Below are 25,147 nucleotides of genomic sequence, written 5' to 3'. Positions count from 1 at the left end.
GAGGAAATGTACCTTCTCCCTTTAACAGCGTTAGCGTCGACAAGCAAATCGAACAGGCAATGCCGACGGTGAGAAAATAAACCTGTGCCAAAAATCAACATGGATGCCAAAGGTGGGCTCCTGCATCTGGAGCCTGCCGCTGCAGCTTGACATTACAAATCTGTCTGCATTTATAATTTGGAGCGTGGACAAATGGCAGAAGGGTGGCCAGCTTGGTGGTGATCCATCATCTAAAATTAGTGGAGAGGAGAGCGAGTCCTGGGGGAGATGTAAACAGGGCTACCTGAGCACACTGCCAGGGGCTCCGAGGCTCTCTTGGAGCTCTGTTCTACTGACTCTGATTCTGGCTTGCTCTGCCTCTGATTCTTCTGCCTCTCTGTGTTTTCCCCCTGGTCTGGTAATCCTACCTCCAGGACTCCACCCTTCTGTTTGTGACAAGGTGTTTCTTCCTCTGTGTTTGTCAAATATCATCGTTGTGGTGATGACACCAAAACAGCCTCTTTCCTCCCTCCCTCCCTCTCTCTCTCTCTCTCTCTCTCTCTCTCTCTTTTTTTTCTCTCTCTCTCTCTCTCTCTCTCTCTCTCTCTCTCTCTCTCTCTCTCTCTCTCTCTCTCTCTCTCTCTCTCTCTCTGCCTCGGTACTCACCCTGCCCCTCCCTCCCTCTCCTCTATTCCTCTACCCGCCTTCTGCCGCTGGTGTGTGTGGATAACATCTTACCCAGAGTTCCTGCGATAGCATCACAGTTTATGTTCGGCCTCACGCATCTACAAACAGAACTCTCTGCACGCTTAAACCTGAACCAGAGAGTGGTCGAATACAGTAGGACACACACGCACGCACACCCCCCCCCCCCCCCCCCCCACACACACACACACACACACAGCCTGTCACAATCAAAGGCTTTGACATACACACAGGCTCACTCAGGCGAGCACACACACACTCTCATACTCGCTCAGGGCTGCTCAGAACGAGGCTAACAGCTGCAGCTGAGGTTAGTGCTCGGTGCAGGGTGAAGACATGCGCTATGGCGAGTCGAGGTCAGGAGGGTCGCAGTACAACACACGCAGGAAATGGCGCCCTGTGAGAAAACCGTCCGTCAGAAAAAGTAGTTTATTTCATCTCTAACAGTTCAGAGGCGGGGAGGGGTGTGTGTGAGGATGTAAGTGTGGAGAGAAGCGAGGGCGTGTGTGTATGTGTGCGTGTGTGTAAACTGTCAGCTAAAGGGGTGATTGTATGATTGGTGAGATGGTGTGATTGTGTGGCTGCTCTGGTTGAAGAGGTGAGTGTACTGTACACTGCCACTGTCCCAGGCAGGCTTTTCCCTGCCTTCTTTAATGAGTGCTTCTCGTTAACCCCCACCTGGCATTTACACAGTGTGGTGATGGCACCCGGACATTAGAGATGTTATGTTAGAGAAGTGTTCAAATGTGACTTCAAAATGAAGGGTATGGGGGGGGGGATATAAATGGAGATGTTCAGTGTACTGAGACAGAGAGTGTCTTGTGACAGCAGAACGGACAGGGGGGTAAAGGTAGAGTGTGTGTGTGACAAAGAACAACCTTTGAGGTTCTGTTTATCTAGGTGATGGACTCAACCTGCACATCTGCATAGCTTCATGCTTTGGCGGCCGTGCAAACACCTCTCCTCTTGCAATCCCTCCATTCATCTTCCCTTCCTTCGCCTCCTGTCTGTTCTGTCTATTTCTGTATCTTTCTCGACTCCTCCCTCCCTCTCTCGCTCCTCTTTTCCTTTATTACTTTCTCTTTCTGTCTTTCTTTTTACTTTGTGCATATAGATTTTTTTTATCTCTTTTCATTCACTTCTTTTTTTTCCTCCATCCCTCTGTCTCCAGCTCTAGGCTGCATATTTATAGCGCTGTGACTTTTCTGCTTGCTCCCAGCCCCACACATGCAGATTTATCAAAATGTCCGCCACTCGCCTGAGTGTGTGTGTGTGTGTGTGAGCAAGAGAGACACAGACACACACACCGAGAAGGCTCTGCCAGGTGTGTGGTCGTCGCGGCAATCAGGGGAAACTGAAAATAACTGTCTCCTCAGCAAAACAAGCGAGTCTTTACCCAGGAGTTCTCTGCTCCACTGTGAAGCAAGACCTACTGTATCTTTATACAAGTACAGAACTTGCCTGAAAGATGAGCTCCTGTAGCCCCTACCTTGTAATGTTGAGAGAATGTGTACACAAAGAGGTTATAAGCAGACTCCTATTTAGATATCACCAACTGAAATACACTTTCAGCATGCAACTTTAATAATATTTTCTCTTTTTCCCCTTCCCTCCCTCTCTCTCTCTCTCTCTCTCTCTCTCTCTCTCTCTCTCTCTCTCTCTCTCTCTCTCTCTCTCTCTCTCTCTCTCTCTCTCTCTCTCTTCCCCTCTCTTCCCCTCTCTGTCTCTTTCTCCTCCGTCTCGCAGCAGAGACTGACCATGTGGACGGTGGCGCCATCCTCTCCGAGGCCCCTCCCTCTCTCCCACGCCCTCTCCCTTCCACAGGCCCAAGCCCTGGCGCTGGGCCTGCCCCACCCCCTGGACCCCAGCCTGGTGGACGGCCTGCCGGCCGAGCTACGCGGCGACCACGACCTCCTGACCTGCGGACAGTGCCAGACCAACTTCCCGCTGGGCGACATCCTGCTCTTCATCGAACACAAGAAGAAGCAGTGCCACGGCCTGGCGCCCGCCGGCTGCTACGACAAGATTACCGACCTCAGAGGGGGAGGGGGCGGTGGAGGGAACGGCGTCCTGTCCTCGCAGCCCAACCACCGCCAGACGCATCACCTGATCCAGAATCACCATCATCATCCCCACCACCAACGCAACGGCATCGGCGAGCTTTGCAAAGTGGTCGAACCGGTGGAAATCGGAATCCAAGTGACACCGGAGGAGGACGAGGAGGGACGAGAGAGAGGAGGGAGGAGGACGCCCAGCAAAGGAATTTGCCCGAAGCAAGAGAACGTTCCAGCAGGTAAGGGTCACACAGATACAAGCACTCCAAAGAATCATTATTGAGGATAGGGCGTGGCGTGACACGAACACGTGTGTTGGGGAGAGGGAGGTAGAAGGAGATTGAAAGTAAATATGATCTGGGATTATTTGGCATTGGTTGTGTCATAGGCTGTCACTTCCTGGTTCTCTGTCTGTCAGTCTTCCGTTCTGTCTCGGCCATACACAGCACTGGGGAAAAAGGCAAACGCGTTCTCAGTAACAAGGGCACAAAATAGAGATGCCTCCTTCCCTCTCCTCGTCTACTCAGCCTATACATGTGCACACACACACACACACACACACACACACACACACAACAACAGCACCTTGCCGACTCCCTCCCTCACACACATGCTCATTTACCTCTCTGGTAGACTGAGAGGGCTTCCTGGAGAGATTGTGATGGTGTACTTTACCCAGAGATGAAGAGACAGAGAGGAGAGGGAGGGAGGTGGGAGAGGGTGTGAATACAGAGGGGTTGTTTTTCAGTGGTGTGTGTGTGTATGGGTGGGTATGGGGGAGACAGTGAGGGAAGGGGGGGGCGTGGTGGCAGAAGGACCTACACATTACCCACTCAGGGCCTCTACGCCCCCCCCCCCCCCCCCCCTCGACTGGCTGGTTGAAACAAACTGCTTCAAATGTGACAAAAAGAAAGAAGGAGAGACTCGCCCTGACTTTCAGTGAGAAATCCAGACTAAGCCCAGCTGCTTAAAAAGGTGAAAAGCTCATTAAAATTCAAATAGGCAAAGAAAAAAAGGAGGGGGGGGGGGTGAAGAAAAGGGATTAAAAAGAGTCTAGTTTCCTATTCTGTGGGGTAAAGAGGTAGTTTAGTTTGAGACCAGCTGCAGGCAGGGAAGAAGAGCTTGAGTAGTTATCTTTCAAAACAGCGCCCATCAAGTCCTTCGCATAGAACCCGGAGGGAACTCAGTGAAATGGGGCTCATAAAATAATATTCCGGCATGGACGATCACCGGGGGAGGTGGGAGCAGGAAGAGGCTTACGACACCGTTTTTGTCCTTGTTTTTTGTTCCTAGCTGGGTCTGAAATAGTTATTTATGAAGCTAACTTGCGGCACCAGAGGTCAATTATCCAAAGCTGTCGTTACACTTCAAGAGTTTAAATGTTCCTGATAAAAGGAAGGGAAACAATTACCTATCATCCGATCGAATATTTGTTATTTTCTTATTCAGACAGCCATTGGAAGTGAAAACACGCAAGCTTTCATTGCAGAGTCAGAGACCCACTGACATTCACAATACAACATATTTGAATAGTACCAACACATTCCCCACACTACAGTATGTGTAGTGCGGCAGTACTAAGTGTATTACTATCTATACCTGTTAATGTATCTTTATATATTCTGAGTGGACTAGTACAACTACTTCTGAGTGTATTAGCATGTAGCTACTGAGTAGCTAGCTCCTAAGTGTGCTGTCCTGTGGTTTTGCCCAAGCTGTAAACTACTGTTTGGGGGGAGGGGAATTCATCAATATTTTACAACCACTCTCTCTTACACCTCTGAGGCCTGTCCTGACCCATTCTCTTCTGGCCAAGATACAACTTTCTAACTGCTCTCTGGGCAATGTCATGACAAATATGTTTTTGACTCACAGAAAATACATATTCAGTGTTGTTGTTGGAGGACTGTTACAATGTTTGCAACAAAAAAAAGCTTAAGCTTCATTTGACACGTATTTGACACGTATATTCTCAAAGGGGGAAGTAATATAGAAAGGACACAAATAGGCCACTACTTAATGATATGACACAGCTGCTGCAGTATTCAGAAATCTGCTCACGCATGTGCACTAATTGATTGGTATTGTTAATTTGAGGTCATATTAATGAGACACATTATGTATATGTGTATGAATTTTGTTTACGAAAAAGCTTTTTTATTAACATAATCTAGATCTTATTGTTTGCACTTTGTGAGAATAACTCAATGTCTGGTATTAGCTGTGCTTAAGTCTGAAAGTGAAAGTGCAAAATTTTTCTTAATAACATACTAAGGAATAATTCTCACATTAAAAGCCAAAACATTATAGCGGTTCAATTGGATGTGTACTGCACCAACAGTAAACTATATTACAGTAATAACATTTAATGTTTTTAAATGAACCCTCAGTATTTTACAATTTCCACTTGAATTATGTTCCAAAAAGCACAAAATTCTTCTTAAAGCTCACATTTTATTTTGAGCACATTCTCTTGCCACCTCTAGAAAATACTACAAAAGTACAGTGAAATATGACTTTGCCTTTGAAAACCATTTCTGGTTGTTTTCTCTGTGTTAAGTTTTCGTTAGGAAGGGTCTTTAGTGAGATCAAGGAAGACTGAATGGGGGAAACAGAGAAGGAGTGGAAGGGAGAAGGAGAAAGAATCTGGTGTCAAGGCAAGGAAATACTGAGAAAGAGGCGTCCTCAGAAAGTGATTAAGAAGCCTGAATGTCAGCTTGTGCACCGGGCTAAAACGCCAGCGCCCGCGTAGCCGACAACGCTCTGTAATTGCCTCCCAGCAGGTTAAAGTATTCTTTTATGCTAAACCTTTCCACTTCCATTTGTTCCCCACATGAAATGGAAAATGAAAAAAAAATAAGGTACACACAGACGCACACACACACACAGACACACATAAACAGTACATCCACAAACACACATCAAACTCACACTGTCTCACACCGAGCCAGTCTTAGAAAAAAATGTAAGTGTCGTATCCTTGCTCTCCAAAGCACCGATAATTTTTTCTTTTTTTCTCTCCTCAATATATCCATCTGTCAGCTTCTAGTGAGGGAAAAAAAAGTGTGAAAGACTGAGAGAGAGGGAGAGATGTTTTTCAGCGCTCACAAAATCACAAAAAAATCTGATTGGAGGAACAACATTATCACTTTACAGGGCTGAGGGGGCGGTGGCACCTACATTGTTTAGTGTCTCAAATCAAACACCAGTTTTGTCAGTTGCCTCTCTCCATCTGACCCCGGACACGTCGCCCGGGCTGGCAGTCAGGAGTCCACTGATGCTTTGTTCATACGCCAATTCCCACCACATCACTGCCTCAGAACCTTCCGGCTGATTGACAAGGGAAGGGGCAGGTCTCAACACTTACTTCCTGTCACATGACAGGTGCCGTTTTTGGAAAAGTGACATGAATTGTGTTACATATTCTGAAAACCTTGGTTTTGGTGGCTATAAATCAGTAAAATAGACTATGACAGGCAGACAGGCAACTTGTTTATCAGACTCAGAGCTCTCTGTTGTCAGCACATCCACCTTAAGTCTGCCTTGCCTTCCCGTATCTCCTCTCCTCTTACCTGTGCTGGAGATAAACATCAGACATGGATTTACTGTAGACCACATGGCAGAGAAGACCTTTCCAACACTCTTTTCTCTGTATACTCTTCTTTTTCTTTCTCCTTCTCTTATTTATTTCATTTTTCTAGATCACTTGGGGTGGAAGCATACTGTAACTCTTCTCCTTGAAGCTTTTTATATGAAAAAATATAGTTCTTTGATCTAAAGGTGTATGGGATAGACTCAGAGAGAAAGTATGTACTGTGCAGAGAAAGTTAATGCCTTTATACCTCCTACCACATACTCTTTCATAGACAAAAACCTTCCCTCCTTCCCTCCCTCTCCCTTCGCATGGCAAGGGAAGTCAATGTTATCTACCCGCGCTATTGAAGAGGAACCACTTGAGGCTGGAGTTCAAATGTTTCTCACGTCGCTATCTGGAGCCGTCTTAAGTTTCAGTGAAATGCAATTATGTTTAATAAGCCTTAATTAAATCAAATATTCACTGTATTGCACACACTGAAGTCGTGGGGTGATCTAAAACATCTTCCCAGATTTTAGACCAATGAGATTGTCGAGAGATAATCAATCTTGAACCAATCAACATATAAGGAGGAGGAAAAAAGTAATTGTCTTTGGTCATACCTTCATGGACTGAATAACTGACTGAGAGCATCCTGAACGTTTTCATGAGTACAGCTTAATAATTGCTAATTGATTGGAGGCCTGTGTGGTTGTCGTACATAGGAGAGGAAGTGGTTTTTGTATGCGTCCATGCTGAGAGAGAGGTTCAGGCTGGGTGGAAGAAATAAACAAGGAGATAGAGAGATAGAGAGAGAGACAAAGACAGAGATGGAGAGAGAGAGAGAGAAAGAGGGAGCCTCCCTCAGACCCTGCACACAAAGAGCTTTAACAGTAACTGACATGGTGGTTTGCACCTCTTAAACACTTGTCAACCAGGGTTTTAATTCAGATATTTTACGTCAGTCCACTTGAACAGGGCTGGAGAGGAAGAGAGAGAAAGAATGAAAAACATACCCATACGATCAAAATGGAAACGCAAAAACCCTTTTCTAAGGTGATTGAAAGCACCTTTTTAAATATGATGTGTATTGTGTGTCGCTGATGGCTACACATGTGTGCTTGTGTGTTTTATACTGAGGCACCGGTTCAGTTGAATAGTTGGAATAATAAAGACAACACAAGGTTGAGCATCTTTTGATGCAAACAAGTAATTCAATTTTGGAATGTAAAGTAGAGAACCTCAGTGTTGTGGAGGGGAAGGAAGAGCAGAGGAGTCTTGATGCCGCTGAATGAGGAGAGGAAATACCGTATTCAGGGATCGTGGCTTTGGAATTTGTAGCGTCTATTATATAATACAATTGAAATTGCAGTTGAGTCCATTTTGTTTTGTCCTTGATTCTGTCCAAAGAATGATTTGATTTCCTGGATGTGACTTGTACCCTTTAGTCTTCTCTTCCTCTCCTAACCCAGCGACGCTCTCCTTCTGTTTGTCGCTCCGACCATCTTCCTGTCCCCCTCTTATATCCATCTTTAAGTCTGCCAGGTTTACACTGCTAACAGGTGTGCAGCATGAGTAGAGAGAGCGATAGAGAGAGAGAGAGAGAGAGAGAGAGGGGGGGGGGGGGAGGGAGAGAGTCATATCTGACCTAGGTCTCACCAGAACTCCCTGAATATTTCATGAGACGCACTGCTATATTTATAAAGATATTTACCTCAAACACCACTGCTTCTCTCCCGACTCACTGCCACACTCTGTCTCTGAGGAGCACCTTACAAGGCGTGCATCGACTACCAGGACACACACGGGCTCGCCTTCATACGGATACGCACACATACACAGGTGTACCTACGCAGACAGATTCACACATAGAGACAGATACAGACATTGTCACACATTCGTTGTATACACACACATGCACACAGGCATGCCAATTTGACTTCCTGTTCAACTCAGCTATCCGCCTCCCTATGTCTGACACTGTGCCCAGAGAATGGTGTTTCGTCAGAATGTCTCCCCCCGTGCCAGCTGTCTGCCAGCGTGCCAGCGTGCCAGGCTCATGTCAAATGTGCACTGCTGATGTGAGGGATGTTTTTACCTTATTATTCATGCTTCTTGTTCTTTCTTCCACACAACTCTGTCTCTCTCTCTCTCCGTCTCGATAATATCAAATGTCCCTTTCGCCTTGAGGATATAGACACACACGCACACACACACACACTCACACACCCTCTCAGAAGTTAGAGGAAATTGTCATCAAGGAAGCATGTCTCAATCCAGACATTTTACACTTAAACAGGAGAACAGACTCACGCACACAAAAACACACAGACACACACACAGACACACACTTAACACATGCACGCACACACAGACACCTGAACACTTCTTTAATAATTAATAGCACAGGACTGGCTGTGAGATGGGAAAAATGTGTTGCAATAACACTGACCATGTGTTTGTGCATCAAAGATCTTCATTGCATGTTTTCACGCCAAACCTAAAATGCACAAAGGTGTAGCTATGACCAGGGTTATGATACAGCTCGGGTTGGGCCATGCCAGCATCAGTTACTAATATCTGGAGATTGCTATGTGAGGTCTAGTCAACGTGAGTTTGATTGAACACGCTCTCCCCCCGTGGCTGGTGCTCTTGTTGTTCTGTTGTTCCGATAACACCAGGAGAGGCTGGAACCAAGCGGACCCTTTCTGGAGTGGTAATTGCTCACTTTTGTCTCCTTCCCTCTCTTTCCCCCCCCCCTCCCTCATCTCTGTTCATGCGCAAACAAGTATGTGTGCGTACACAAACACACCGTTTCAGTTTGCTCTCTCTCTCTCTCTCTCTCTCTCTCTCTGCCCTTTTCTCTCTCTGTCCTCCTCTCTCCCTTCTGACTTTTCTAATGCTGTTGGGAATGTTCTGATGAGAGAGGTTTTTTTTACTTGTAATGCACATGAAGGCAAGTGTGTCTGCCTGTGTGTGCAGACATTATACATATTTAACAGGTATTGAGGAGTTGCACTTCCTAGTTGGAATGCTTGTGGATACAAAAATAACAAACATCAAACTAACACATTTTCACGTACAGAGACACACATGTCGAGTATTTGCCATTTTTCTTATTGATCTCAATAATTAAGTCCACATTTACCAAGTGAACTGGCAGTTCACAGTCAAATCTGTTACTTACTCTGTGGACCATGTGTGTGTGTGTGTGTGTTGGTACGTGTGTGCATAGAGACTTGCTGCTGTAGCAATTAGATGGCCTTACACACCAATGCATGAGACTTCTTTGATGACCTCCCCCTCCCCTTCTCCATCCACTGCTTCCTAATCTGGGAAAGTGTACCTTTACACCTAGTTTAAGATGGGCCCCTCATTCTACCCCTGGACTGAGTCCAGACACAGGGGAGAAAAAAGCTGAGAAAAAAAAGCTGAGAAAAAAAGCCTTAGAGGAAACACAGTGAGAAAGACTGGGGAGAGAGGGAGGGAGAGAGAGGGAGAGAGGAGAGGAAAAGAAAGAGAAACCGTTTTAGTCATTAATACAGCATAAAAAGGGAAAGCTGCATCTTATGTACTTCTTAGCATCTTCAAAATCCTTTTTGCGATTTTTGCCTCGTTGCCTCTTCCCCGAGTTAATCACTTTGCATGCACTCATTTAAATATTAAAATTTTCTTTAATCATCAAAGCCAGCAAGTCTCATGCATATTCATATGTTCTCTCTCTCCCCCCGCCCTCCCTCCCTTCCATCTCTCCATCCTCTCGTCTTCCCCCCCTGAATCACAGGTTCATTACCTCGCTCCAGAGCCAAACAGCCAAACAGCCATTAGCCTCAGCCAGCTCTCTAATCACACACACGTACACACACATACATACACACTCTTAGCCATCAGCGCTATCCAATGCTAATCCGCCAAACCCCGTAAAAACACTGCCATCCCTCAAGTCTAAAATAACTTAACAGACTTGTCATACATTCTCTCCGCTATGCCATAAAAAATAAGGCAAAGAAAAAGAGAGGGGCCGAGAGAGAGGGAGAGGGGGGTGACTCAAGGAGAGAAAAGGGGGAGACAGAGAGTGAGTGAGAGGGACAGGGAGGGAGGAAGAGCAAGAGAGAGAAAGAGGGAGGAAGGGAGGGAGAGGTAGGGTGGAAAGGAGAGGTAAAGAGGGAGGGAGAGAGAGAGTGAGACAGGGAGGGAGAGCAAAACCTGCTCCCTGGCTGGAGCTCTGAATATTTGTCAAGAGGCTTGACGAAAGTTTCATTTGCATAATGACTTTGTAGTTCTGCATTAATAAAATTTGCATATGAAGCCGTGTTAATTACTCCTGATCAGGCTTTTTTGCATTCATGCATGGTAATTTTCGGCGACTTGCGAGAATTGATGTCCTGGCGTCAGTGATGTGATTGGTGGAGGAGGCGTGTGCATGTGCATATTCGTGCGTTTGTGTGTGTGTTGTTAGGAAGTGGGGGGGTCAGAAGGATAGCGGGGCTGAAATGAAGAGAGGATGTGGAAGAGAAGAGGGGGGGGGGTGAGCATGGAAGGGTGTTAAAGAGAGACAGAGATGCTAGCATATTTGTGTATCTTGCGGCAGGCTTATTTTCCTCCTCTTGTTGCTACTCTGCACATCATTCTACCAAATCTCCTCTAATTGCTGCGAGAGAGAAAAGCAGAGCTTTTCCGAAGGAATCCCTTCGAACAGAACAATACACAGAAGCCAGACGAAAATACTCTTGCTCTCCGACAGCCGTTTCAAATCTATTGTTTACCTCTTGCTTCTTTGTTTCAAACAAAACCCACTTATTTTTCAGACCAATATGGGGAGCAGGCCTGATTGTGTATTGTTGTGTATCATATATTGAATGACGCCAACTAAAATTTGTCCTCTTCAAGATATGATTTTATGCACCTATCACCCTGTTTCTAACAATGAGTTCTTAAGGGTATCTTTTAGCTCTATTGTTTAAAGAGGGATTTACTGTCTGTTTTTTTTGTGTTGGTCTCTGGTCAATAGTTACAGCTTAAAGGGATTTAATTAGTTTTGATCTGACCCTCACCAATGAGTGCATTCTGGATAATTTAACTCTCATTCCAGCATCACCGGTGACTTCAACGTGTGCTAGATTATTTTTTTACACTCCTGTGGTAATAGCTCCATAAAAACCACCTTCCTTTTATCCAGGTGGTGTTCAACAAATGTTGATTTTTAAACGCCTCTTGTTTTATTTTAAGCTTTTCCCTCAAGACGAAACCCATTTAAATGCTCCACAGGGGCTATCAGATTGGTTTGTAGAAGCAGTGCTACATGTCAGACCCCAAAGCTCAGCTGAAAGGTTTTGTTCATTGGCCTTCCGAGCTTGAGCATTTGCTCATGGAATTTTGGCCTTTCACTAGTGGTTTTGGCAGAAGCTTCACACAGCCGTACGAGCGTGTGTGTGTGTGTGTTTGTGTGTGTGATCGGACATGTGTGATTCTCCGGGATGCACAAAAGCTAGCGAAACCAAGAGCCTGCTGAAAAAGAATGAAAGGAAACTTGTGTGGAAAAGAGAAGAGCGTGTGTGTGTGTTTTCTTTTCGGAGAGAAGAAACTGGTGGTCTCCTAGCCCATTTGAACATAACGACAGAATTAAACCCAGAGAGTCTACCAGCGTGGAGAGTCTGGGGCTCGGGCCAAAACAAAGATATTCTAGAGGCAGACAGACGCACAGCACGGGAGAGCTAGGCAGCGCATCGGCCTGTGCTTGACAGCTCTGGCAGGGCCTTACGAGATGGGCTCAGATTTTAAAAGGTCTTCGCTCAAGTTGCGTTGTCACAGGAACACAGAGAATTGTGCAGAGGGAAACTTAATCTTACAAAAATATAGGCCTCAGTAGATCATTTGACACATTGCTTTCATCAAATGGCGATAGATTTGTTTTGCCTTAAAATACATTTTAAAGGTGAGATACATTGATAATGGATTGATAAAGGGATGTTTGCTGTGCTCTTTCATTGATGAACAGGTGTTGGTTGAGTGAAAAGGAGTGAGACAGAGAAGAAAGGAAACACACAGATAGCTTTTTCAAGATAACAATAGACACATGCAAACCAATAGAAGGATACTTCCGTATACATTTAAAAACGCTAACTGATGTTATTATATCCCAATACCCTCGAGGAAAGGCTGTACCTCTTCGTGTTCCTTTTGTGAATGTCACTGTAGGGTGTGTGTGTGTGTGTGTGTATATGTATGTGTGCCACTGTGTTAAGATATACATTCAGTGTGCACAAGTATGTGCACACTGAATGTGTGTGTGTGCGCAGTTCTGAGAAAGAGAAGAATAAGTGACAGGAGAAAATCAACTAGGCCCAGTTGAGGGTGCATGGCATACTTGCATTTGCATTTAGTCATTTAGCAGACACTCTTATCCAGAGCGACTTACAGTAAGTACAGGGACATGCCCCTCCGAGGCAAGTAGGGTGAAGTGCCTTGCCCAAGGACACAACGTCATTTTACATGGCCGGGAATCGAACTGGCAACCTTCAGATTACTAGACCGATTCCCTAACCACTCAGCCACTTGACTCCCATACTTGCTGACAGACCTTCTCTCTTTCTTTTTGTTCTCTGAGGTCAGAAGCTGATGACTTTCACAAAAGAAAATCAAGGTGCTTTAACCTTGCCAATGTTTTGCTAAGAGCAAGACTCTTGCTGCTGAAATCCCCACTGCCTCCACAGCCTCTGTGAGAAGTAGAAACTCTGTGAAAGTCTTTGGTTGGCCCCCACAGGCGTGCGACCGTAAACACCTGAGTGTTAAAGCTTGGAATAAACCTATTTTTTATGTTTTTTTTTACGTTGAGTGCACATTGAGGAGCTAAACCTGAAAGTGGTCCTTTCCAAACATACTCTCAACAACACTTGAGGTCTACTTCAAAAGTAACAATGGCTTTTAAGACGAGTCCCTTATAGAAAAGTCCCATCTGTTTTGGAGCTACTGCTTTAGCACCACATTGTTTATTTCTCATTCTTATTCGAGTAGGGAGATGAGTTGGGGGTGTTAGTGTAGAATAGTGTCTACACACCCTGTGCTGTCAAATAAACATGGGTGTGTGAGGACATCAACTTTCCTGCATGAGGACATCAAACCCGACAGCGCGTAAGGTGCTTCGTGGTGCTGTCGATTCTTTGTATTTTCCTTCCACTGCAGGGGAATAAACTTGACACTGATTTGGATGCGACCGCCAGCGCAAAAATGGTTTGCACACGCTGGTGGCTAGCTCTTTCTCCTCGCACTTAAGAGTCCTCCCCCTTAATTGTCTGGATTGGTGTGCTGACAGAGAGCTTTCGAACTATATAACTAAGTCCTCCGGAATGATTTTTTTTTTTTATAGGCACCTTCACAATTCGAAGGAAAATTGAAACCAGTCACAGATTCTTTCTCTTTGTTGTTGAAAATAGATTTTCTTTTTTTCCTTCTTACTCAGAACTAACGTCTCTCCGCAGCCTGACAGAGCACTGTCTTACTCAGGAGCAGTGAGAGACAGAATCCATAGCAATGTTCAAGAGTCAAGCCCTTTCCTGTCCTTCTATCTCTCTGCCACGGCTAAGGTGGGGGATTCACCTGGCACTGGTTGATTTCACAAGTAGTGTCTCGTTGAAGATTTGAATGTGTAAAGTGGTGGTGGTGGTGGGGCAGGTGTAAGGTGTGCTGGTGGGAGGCACACATGCTCGGGCAGTGACGGGAGAACAGCCACGGGCACGCGCGCACATGCACGCAGACGCACACACGCATTCAGGTGGAGCTGTGAGTGGAGGTAATACATGAGATAAACCCCTCAGGCTTCTGCCTAAGCAGGACTCGGCTGAGGCGGGGGGACACGTTTACGGTGCAAAGCTTCTTTGGACGAGAGAGAAAAAAGAGACAGAGAGCGAGAGAGAGAGAGAGAGAGAGAGAGAGAGAGAGAGAAAGAAAGAAAAAAAGGAAAACGTTGCCGGCACGCCATGGCACAATTGACGCCGTTCCTTGCTTCACATCGCTCGGTGGACATGTGACAGGAAGGGATTAGCGTTGGTTCCAGGGCCCCACTCTGATCGGCTGGCTGCCCGCCGCCTCTCCTGGGTCGGAACCACGTTCCCAAACACGCAGCGTTCCCGGGGAATTAGCCCACCTCTCCCAGTTTAAACCCCAGTCCCGGAGTAATGAGGCCACTCCAACCTGGAGTATCTTCCACAATGGGCTGTTGGCGTTTAGTCGTGAAGAAATCACCACTTAACAAAAGCTAATTTCTCACTCTGTTAAACTAGGGGGGATTAGGGGCCCTGTGTCGCAGGAACGCATGTTTGCTGGTGCCTGGTGGATGTAGGGATGTAGGGATGGAGGGATGGAGGGATGTTAGAAAAGGATTTAAACCTCAATTACAAGGAACCGAGAGGGCTTTTTGTGTCCGTGGAGAAGGTGGGGAGGCCGAGGTTTTTTTCTTCTTCTGGTGTACTGTCATTGCAAAGGCCCATTACCCACAGCTCTGTCACTTTTATGTGAGCACGTATGTGTGTACGTGCGTGTGTGTATGTTGGTGTATTTATGCGTGTACGCATGGTTGTACTTGTGTGTGTCTGTTTGTGTGCCATGTTGATTCCCTTGTTTAAAGGGGCTTAAGTTTGCCCAATTTCACATCGCACCGAGCCAGTCTTAGAAAAAAAATGGTCTGTTTGCGCACACACACACAGACACACACACACACGCACACACACACATACACGCACACACGCCTGGCCAGTCCAGAGAGACGGTTTACAGAACTCTGTGGTCCCATGAGGCCTGTAGTATCGATATTTATACTCGGTCTCCTCTCTCTCTCTCTCCCCCCCTCTTGCTTTCTCCCCTGTATGTATAGAGGAAATGCCTGTTTATGGGAGGCCTGTAATCAGACCTTTAGCAGGAATTGCACCCATCTGTTGAATCGGGAGAATGTGTCCTATTACAAACCATACTGACCTAGTAGGGAGTGGGATTGGTGGCTGGGTCTGGTGGAGGTTAGAGCTAAGACTTTGTCAGGGTACTTTTAACCCTCTCCCTTCCCATGTGTGCCAGAGAGTCAGCAAGGCACTGCACATTAAGGCTCACCCTAACCCTCTTTAAGAGACAGAGCTCACATCCATCCAGACCTCCTTCCCCTCGTGTGCCAGCCATGTAGGCTGTGCTCACGCACACAGGTCCCAATGTTTAATGCTCTCTCCTTCCTCCCCACCACACAGGGCAACTGGACAGTGCCACTGACTTCGACGCTTGCATGTGTCCACTCTGGCAGGCAGACAGTGCCATAAAACGAGAGCTGAGATTAGGCCGGGGGGGGATGGCGAGGAGGGGGGATGGGATGGGGGACTGGGGGGTTTGTCGAGGTTCACATGCAGAAGGCTTCCTCACACCAGAAGCCGGTCGTATCAAAGCTCGCTCTGCCCCAGCAAACAGCCGCAAATTATTCACTTAGAGGGAGAAAACAAACAAACGATGCTGGCTACAGAAGTTTTATTGATTTCTCTGCACAGCATCACAGATTACAAAAAGGAAGCCTGGAGGACAGTAGTTTTTTTTTTTTATCAATAAGAAATGTGTATTCTCCCACTGAGAAAGAATCTCAGTTCTTTTCCCAAGAACCACAAAAAAAATCTGTTTTGCAGGTAACATTTTGTTTGATATTTATGCCGTTGCAATCGTTGTATTTTAATGTGCTCTGTTCCTAGTCTTTGTATCTGTTGGTTAACTAAAATGGCCTGCTTGCCAGGCATACAGTATTTATGTATGCTAGCAGGAGGGTTTTTTACTGGTAAACAATACTGGCACAGAGCCACTAGCTGCCACTCACAGTGCTGCCCTACACATCTTTCTGATTAGTAACGCGTACATGCCCACCCCTCCTCCCCTGCCCTCTTCCTGTCTCCCTCTCTTTCTTTCTCTGTCTCTCTCTCTCTCTTTCCCCTCCCTCTTTCTCCCTCTCTCGCTCTTCCTCTCTCTCTCTTCCTATCCCTCTATCTCATCCCAGTAGCTCAATCATACCTGAATCCATGGGCTTACCCAAGATGGAAAAATGCAGAGGAAGAGTGTGTGTGTGTGTGAGAGAGGATAGACAGAGAGAGAGAGAAAGCATGTTACTACAAACTGGCAGTCCCGTTGTCTCAGTGGCAAGGAGTTTTAACACACCTTGCACTAGCTGAAGGTAGCGTGGAGATAAAAGGCATGCTTCCTAGTAAATTGAAGGTTGGGGAGTGTTTTGTATTGTTACATTCCCAAAAGCCCTGCACCCCCCTAATTACCCGAGGACTTGTCATATTTTGTCCCAGCCAAATCGCATTATTATATGAGATAACCCCATGCTCTTCAGCGGCTACAAAAAGCAGTGCGCTTAGGCCACCCATATAGTCCCCACTTCTCGTTTTTGGACCCAGCCTACAACGTGATTGGTCGAAGTCACCGCCCGTCATCCCCCCCAGTGCTCGTCTCCCTGTCGAAGGTCCGCGGCCGCTGTTAGTTGGCAAAAGTGTGCCATGCGTCATGGCCGCCGGCACAGTGCTGGCCATCTGCCTAATTTGAAAGTGAGAGGTACCATGTGAAATCAAATCAGAGTGCGGCCAGTGCACAGGGCAACGGGCCGTCCTAATTGGAGAAAGTTGAATGATTGGGCATTCTGCTCTCTGTTGTGCAAGCCAGCCAGCCTGTCTGTCTACTAGTGCTGGTCTACTGGAGGACACACACACACATGCATATGCAGATATACAGTATACATGCTCAAACACACACACACACACACATGACTGCACACACACCTACTACCTACCACCGGAGAGCCAAGATGAAACACACACATGTGCCTTCATGCATGATTGTTCATTGGCAAGTTGATGCAGACACACACATACACGACACATACACGCCGCACTGCACATGCAGCTGTAAATCCTTGACCTAAATGGGCCTAGTTAAAGTTTATGAGGGATGCAGGACAAAAAGGACTGGCTGACCAGGTCAGGGGGTTATACACACCAGACACACTAGCCCTGCGCTGGAAGCAGGTGTTGAGGCCATCATTACTGTCTATAGACAGTAGGGCTCACTGCAGATGGAACTGGATACCGCTCTGTGGAGAAAGAGAGTCAGAAAGAGAGATAGAGCCAGAGAGAGGTCCAGTGCCCATGACATGTAATCTCTATCTTAAAGACACATATTTAGCACACACACACACACAGACACACACATAATCCCAGGCCCCAACACAAACCACATCACAGAGCTGTTTTATAGTGCCCTGTGTTTTTAAATACCCAGTCTTTTTTATGGTCTCTTCCAGTGTTTCCTTGTTTTTGTAAGGGGGAGTAGGGTGCCAGCTGGGGATCATTAGGGTACTGTATAGACCACGCCCAATATGGACCTATAATGAATCCACTGACTCACAGACCTGCCTGCTGAGCTCCACCTTAGCTGCCCTTCTCTGGGGGCCTCACGGACAAGCTCCACCAGGAGGCCCTGGAGGCTCAGGGGCCTCATCCATGGACCCCAAACACAGATCATTCAGAAGCCGGTTAGGCTCATTCGTCAAGTAGATAAGCTCGAAATAGATACTGAAATAGATCCTGATTCTTGGCACTACATTTGAGAGGTAGGGTCCTCACATAGCCTATTCCGTATCGTAGATTTTCTCTGGTTTTCTGTTCATTGGCATCTCTGTTGAGTTTCGTCGCCTTCTCTCTCCCTCTTTCTCTCTTGCCCTTCTCGACTCTCTCTTTCGCTTGCTCTTTCTTTCCCTCTCTCCTTGGCCCTCACATATTTGGCAGGATAACGTGCTGAGGGACCCATTTGCCACCCCTTTTTGTCATTTCACCTTTTCACTTGTTACTCTACACCTTGTATTTCAAATACGAGGCTGGAGCTCCACACACCTGGGTGAATAGCAGTGGTGTGTAAGGCAAGAGACAAGAGGCGTGTCGCTGCATGTTTCCTGTGTGAGTGAGTGTGTGTGTGTGTCTCACTTTGCGTATGTGTGCTCTACTGTACACGAGATTTGGTTCCTGCAGTCCACGTGAAGCACGCTTCACCTGTGATAGGTACAGGGAAAGGGAGCCGAATAGCTGGAGGTGCATTGTACCAAATCAGGCTCAACTCAGTCCTTTCATTTACTCACTCGAGTGAAGAAGTTAAGTGTGTGTCTGTGCGTTTGTTTGTGTGAAGAGGTTGAAAGTGATACACTGTCCCTTTAAGAGACGAGACCTTATGCTACATATTTGAAGTCCCTCTTCTGCTGAGTGTGGGGAAGGGGTGTGCATGTGTGTGTGTGTGTCTTTATGAATGTGTTTGTGTGTGAAAGTATGTCACGTGAGTACATCACAATAATAAGGGAGTCAGTAAGTGAGTGAGCGAGTGAATCAATGTCTCTCACTGACAGTGTGCATTTGCATGTGCTCATGCGTGCATATGGATAGATGTGTACTGTATGTACAGTATGTCTGTCTGTGTGTGTGTGTTTGTGTGTGTGTACTGAGACTCCGTTCCCCCAGCGAATGAAAACAGATTGGACTGGTTATGGGAGCGAGCCTGTTTCTAGTTAAAGGAGAGACAGCCGTACTGTGTGACTGCCATACCCCCCACCACTGCCCCTCTCTGCTTGGTTTACAGTCTCTGACAGACTTTTTCCACCGCTACACTCCTCTGCTCTGCTTGTTTTTTCACTCTTGAATTTTCTTTCAGTTTTTTCTTTCTTTCTTGTCTTTTTTTTTTGCACCTGGGAAAACGAAGGAGGGTGTGGCGATTCTCGCGCCCTTAATCCTGATTATCATGTTGAACGGTTCGTTTTTAGCGTCTTGGGAATGTGTTTGTGTATGTGAATGCTAGCTTCAATTAGCAGCAGTGCCGCATAATATACTGCAAAGGGAAACTCTGGGAAAGATTACGGTTGACCAACAAGAACAGTGCCTGTTAACATACCTTCCCAAGCCCTGCTTACTCTTCAGACATGATCCATGGCGCAACTAGTATCAACTAGCCCAATATGCAATAAGGAATAGGATATTTCATTTCAAACTCTTTGAAATTAGTTTGAAAGGATATTTGAGGTTTCAAAAAAAGGTCAATATTGTTTTTTTTTTTAAGATCTGCTCAATATCATGTGAATGCAAGCAATGTTAGCCTTGACCAAAAGGAAACGTTCTGACATTGGTGACAGGCTGGCTGGTTGACTGGTTGGTTTGCCTGGCTGCTCTGTTTAGGGGCTGTGTTTAAAGTAGTGAGAGCTGCTTATGTCTTAAGATGTCTGTGTAATCTTATCCAGACACTGTCTCTCTCTCACATACACATACCATAATAGCAGGCCTGGTAGTTTATTTGGAGGATAGATCTCTCTCTCTTTGTCTTTATTCTCTCTCTCTCTCTCTCTCTCTCTCTCTCTCTCTCTCTCTCTCTCTCTCTCTCTCTCTCTCTCTCTCTCTCTTTGTTTTCTTCCATCCCTGCATTTCAATTGATTGGGCTTTTTATGGGGCTTTATTTTCTAGGTGCTAAAGGATTTTTGTTGATTTGTTCAGAGGAAGAAAGACACAGATAGGGACAGAGACAGAGGGAAAAAGAGAGACAAAGAGAGAGTGAGACAGAGAGAGAGAGATGGCAATTCTCCTTCATTCTGTTTTGTTTTTGATTATAATGTTTGGCAACCCAGTAGAATCAGGCACAACAGTTTAAACAAGGGCCAATATGGGAGCTGGTGGTTGCGTAATTAGTCCAATCCCTCCCTCGTTTGGAGATTGAGGCATCACCCGAGACTCAGCACAATGACTGGCTCTACAAGAGATTCTGTCTGGTACGGCCCATTACCTTTTACAGGTGCTTGTTAAAGAGGCAAAGTGGGGTATTCACACTCCGTAGAATGGACAGGGATAGTGAATGGGCCTCTGGTGTTGTGTTGGATTTTTGTTGTCCCAGATGAATTGGGAAATCTTTGGCCTTGGCTATGAAAGGGATTAAAGGAGGATGGAGATGGGTTTAAAGTCTAGCTTTCAAAGTGTTCTTAGCAATAAACGGGTGGTGAAAGTGACCTTTTCGGTTATGTTTAGTTACTGGGATTTGTAGTCTTTTAGTGTCTTCTGGGACCTCTAGAGTCAAACCTTATAAGGCCTTCTGGAACAGACATGTCCCCTCATCCCTCTAGCCCTCCGTCCTTCCCCCCTCTGCTCCGCTCTCCTCCCCTTCCCCATGCCCTGCTCCAGCCCTCATCTGGTCTGGATCTGCTCTCCAGGACCAAAGCAGACCAAGCCTCTCTTCTTTTTTTATCTCTCTCTCTCTTTCCCCCTCTCTTTCTCTCTCTCTTTCTCTCTTTCTCTCTCTGTCTCTCTCTCTCTTACTCTTACCCACCAGCTCCCTCCCTTCCTCACTTTCTCTTTCTGCCATCTCTGTATAAACACCTGGAGCCTGACCATAACACAACCGACCCAGCTTGGCTCCTTCCTTCTCGATCCCCCTCCTCTCTCCTTCTCTCCGTTCTGCTCTTCTGCTACCCCCAACGCCAGAGCACTACAACCAGCTACAGCACCTCAACTCGATTGACCTTCATGTCCCTTCAACCTGAAAGGGGCCCGCTGCATGAAAGCAAGGTTGCTGCTTTAGGGCTGCCTAATATCTCTCTCTCTCTGTTTCCCTGTCTCTTTATTGTATTCTCTTCTTCACCCCCTCTTCCCATCCCTTTTCTCTCTCTCTTTGTGTTTTTCATTCTCTCTGTCTGTTTAATTATAAGGTAATAATAATGTCAACCTGTAGTTTGGAGGAGAACCATGATTATTTTTAGCACTGACATACCCGCTGTTCCCTCCTTCTTGCTCCCTGCTCTCCTCCTCCTCCTCCTCCTCCTCCTCCTCCTCCTCCTCCTCCTCCCTTGCTTCCCTGTATTCTTCTCCCTCTCCTCAAATTCCTCAGAAAAGACAGACACTGAGTTCCAAGTAACTACTGTCCAAATGAGCATATACATTTTGTAAACCCATTCTCCCTGTCCTTAAACCTATGTTATCTGTGTGGGTTTAAAGATGTCTAGCAAGACGCTCAGAGGCTAGAAAGTTAAACACACCAAAACAGTCTTCTTGGGTAATTTCAAGATGACTTGGTCATCGTTTACACTAACATGTGTTGACATTTCTATTGAATCTTACAGATTGATAACTAAAACATTGATATAAATGGACTGCTTGGCTGCTTACCACAAAAGAAAAGAGGAATGATGAACAAATGAAGGAAAATAGAGATATTTCTTCCTGTGATGTGAAGGATGGCTGTGAGTCAGTCTGCAGTGTAATACATCTTACTCAGTGGAGAGGTCCTTACATCATAGTCTGGGAAAGCGCCTTCTGTGTGTGTGTGTGTTTGTGTGTGTGTGGGTACGTGTGTGTTAGAGAGTGCATGTGTGCGTGCTGCATGCTTTTGGTGTGTGTGTTCCAGGAGACTCCTACTAGGCTGACTTGGATTTGGACCGCCTTCCTAAAAGTATGTTTGTGTGTGTGTGTGTGTGTGTGTGTGTGTGTGTGTGTGTGTGTGTGTGTGTGTGTGTGTGTGTGTGTGTGTGTGGGGGGAGAGGGGCTGGGGGAGGGTGTGGGCAGCATCCAAAAATCTGTTGGACCATGGCGTCCTGAGCAAATCTGGCTTATGGCACGATCTCTTCAGTGGCTTCTTGAGTTATGGCACATTGGTTCAGACACACACATACACGCACACACATTCAAACTTACACAACCCTGTACTTACCACATGTATCATGTATCAAGTCCTAATCAAGTCTCACACAAATCAGCACTTAAGTTAAACAACGCAATCTGACCATGGAAACAGAAACACTCCCTTCACTGTTCAACCCGCCTGGAAGACATTGTGTTTTTCTCTGATCCATGGGTAGCAGGTGTTGACAGGTCCTCTAGTCTGTGTTCGAGTGTGTCTGTGTGTGTGTGTGTTGGGAGGGGTCAGGATTACTCCCCCACAGGGCCTCATCCTGTCCCCTCAAACACACACACACACGCACGCACGCACACACTCCCCAGGTGCAGTTGTCCATGGCCAGTGCATGGGATTAGCACGCTCTGGCACTCTCCGGCGTAATCCCTCTAATTTGTTAACAGGGACCCAAACACAGGCTTTCACCACTCCAGGAAATACCAGTGCCTGTCGCTGAGAATTTGAAACATATTTACACATTGTATTTGATGTTTGATATCAAATGTGGTGTCTTTGAGTTGTTATTCCTGCAATTAAAAATGTCTATTGTTAGTAGGAAATGTAATTAATAGTGTATCAGAAATACTACAACCGCAACTCTACCATTTGTGGCTGAATACATTTCCGAATGTGTGTTTATAATATTTATTTTAACGTTCAATCGAAGTTTCTGCAGTGTGTCCCAGTAAGCAGTTGGATTCCGAGCAGGGGCGACAGGAGGAGGAGAAGTCTTTTCTCTCTTGTCCCATCCTCTCCTCCTCCCTTTCCCGTCTGCAATGCCAGGCCTTCGGGCGATAGGTGTCCAACCAGCACTCCAACAGACCTTTATGAACGTCATGACACCCCTTTTCCTCTCCTCCTCCTTCTCATCCTGTCCTCCTTCCACCTCTTTCTCCACCACCTCTCTTCCCCTCTTTCCCCCCAGGCTAGGCGTGGAGTGACGGGTCTTTATAGGAGAGAATGGCTTAATTCCTGTGCCAGCTCTGCCGGGGTACTTACTGTCACCCGGACCCAGCTAATGAATTTAATTCATTCTGATTTGGCTAAGCTGCTTGCAGTGTTCCTTTTAAAATTCATAAGATAGAATGCCAGGACCCCAAACCCCTCCGCCGCCCCCTCAACCCGGCCCCGCCTCGCCCTTCCACCTTGAGCTTGGTCTTGACATAAGTACATGCGTAGGCTGGCACACACACACACCTACATCCGCACTCACTCACACACACACACATACTGCACATGCACCTATACTCACATGCACGCAAACATTATGCTCTGTACTCACGCACACAGACGTACTCACACACATACACGCTTGCCTCCCCTCACGACCCCGTTAATCCTGTCGTCTCCTAATCTCACGTGAGGAGATAGACGTCTCGCAGTGTAATGCAAAGCACCCTGGGATGCCAGGATGTCATTTGTCCATAAAAAAAAAAAAATGCGTCTTTGAAAGAGTCTTTGTCACTCAGAGAGAAAGAAAGACTTGACATTGACGAGTACATAAACGCCATGTCAACACCAATGCCCCTGCACCCTCATTCTCTTTAAAATGAAAAGAATAACATCCGACTTGATGACATGACGTGAGGCACAGTGTGGGGTTATGGAAAGTTTCTTTGACTGGCCGTTGTGCAAAATTAACTTTGGTTACAAGATGAGACCACAACCTTGTGTGGTTTTATTTCACACTAGGTGTTTACAAGCTCTTCCAATACTGGCAATACCGATTTCTACTATCGAGGAATGGACAGTTAAGTTTACAAACATAAAGTAATTCATAACTACATTTCAAAACAGATTTTTTTTGCCATGTGGGATTCATCTTCAAATTAAGCAGTTGCAGGTGCAATACAGTACAATTAAATCAGTGGATAGTGTTAGATTTTCATTTCCTTACATTTAACTTTTTAATTAAAGTTTCTGTGTGGTCTTTGTTTTTGTAGATACATTAAACGCACTCATAAAAAGGCCCTTTGAGAATATGAGGCATTTTATACACTCCAGCCACTTAATTCAAAACAAACAAAAACAAAACAATTTAACACTGCCACACAAAATGAACTATAAATGGGATTTGATTGAGGCTAAATGAGAGGAGGGGGGAGAACTCTTTCATAAAGTGAAAGAGAGACTGAGACAGAGAGAGAGAGAGAGAGAGAGAGAGAGAGAGAGAGAGAGAGAAAAAGAGAGAGAAAAAGAGAGAGAAAAAGAGAGAGAAAAAGAGAGAGAAAAAGAGAGATCGAGGGAAAGACAGACACTGCCAAAACACAAGGACACATGGACAGACTGATAAATAGCGAGGGGGATGAAAGAGGAGTGGTGTCCAGACCGTGGAGGAGTGTGTGTTGATCTCCTCTGAAAGGAAATCTGTCCACGGTGAGATTTGGCCAGTGAGGGCAACAGAATAGAAACCAGATGTTGTCTCTCTGGCTAGATCAGTGTCCAGTCCGAGTGTGTGTGTATGTGTGCATGTGTGTGCGTGTGTGTGCCAAAGTGGCAGGAAAAACAGCTGCTCGGCCGGATTCCTCCGCTTCATTTACACTTAGTAAATCACCCATGATTCCCTGCACCGCCAACGAAAAGGAGATGCTGTCCACCATCGGATGCGCCCTCTTACATCTCTCTCTCTGTATCTCTCTCTCTGCTCTCTCATTCTCTTTATCTCTTACTCTCTCTCCTTTCCCTCTCTCTTTCTCTCTCTCTCTATTGCTTTCCCTCTTTTACCTTTCTCTCTCTTACTTTCTCTGTCGATCTCGCCCTCTCACCTTGTCCCTCTTACACACTAACACAAATAAATACAGACATGCATACAGACAAATTGTGTTTATTATTAGATCACACAATTATTTTCATACAGCATATGCTTACCAGTCTAGAACGAAGGTCTGTATACCCTGTGTAACCTCAGTTCTCAGCTGGCTTTGTTCAACCAAGAACACACACACACACACACACTGATTTGCATGTAATTGTTGCCTCCTGATTTGCTATGATAGTCATAAACAAGGCATTAGCCATGCAAGGTGAGCCATCGAGGGGCTTGGGGAGACCACTGGATCATAGACATGCTAATGAAGCCCCTGGCTTAATAATGCAAGAAATGTCAGGAAACTTTTCACAAGCTGTAGCG

At 46.0% G+C, this 25,147-nt stretch overlaps 1 protein-coding gene across 1 annotated transcript in view; it reads left to right on the top strand.

Annotated features, from left to right (window-relative positions):
• Positions 1 to 25,147, top strand: part of bcl11ba (BCL11 transcription factor B a) — a 48,692-nt gene that overhangs the window by 12,076 nt on the left and 11,469 nt on the right. The window contains 2 exon segments of the mRNA XM_067243155.1: positions 2,431 to 2,474; positions 2,476 to 2,977. Of these exon segments, the coding sequence (XP_067099256.1) occupies positions 2,431 to 2,474; positions 2,476 to 2,977 (546 nt within the window).

Source organism: Osmerus mordax, chromosome 9, assembly GCF_038355195.1.
Source record: "Osmerus mordax isolate fOsmMor3 chromosome 9, fOsmMor3.pri, whole genome shotgun sequence".
Taxonomy (NCBI): Eukaryota; Metazoa; Chordata; class Actinopteri; order Osmeriformes; family Osmeridae; genus Osmerus; species Osmerus mordax.
The sequence above is the reverse complement of the archived record's forward strand: the minus strand, read 5'-3'. Positions and strand labels throughout refer to the sequence as shown.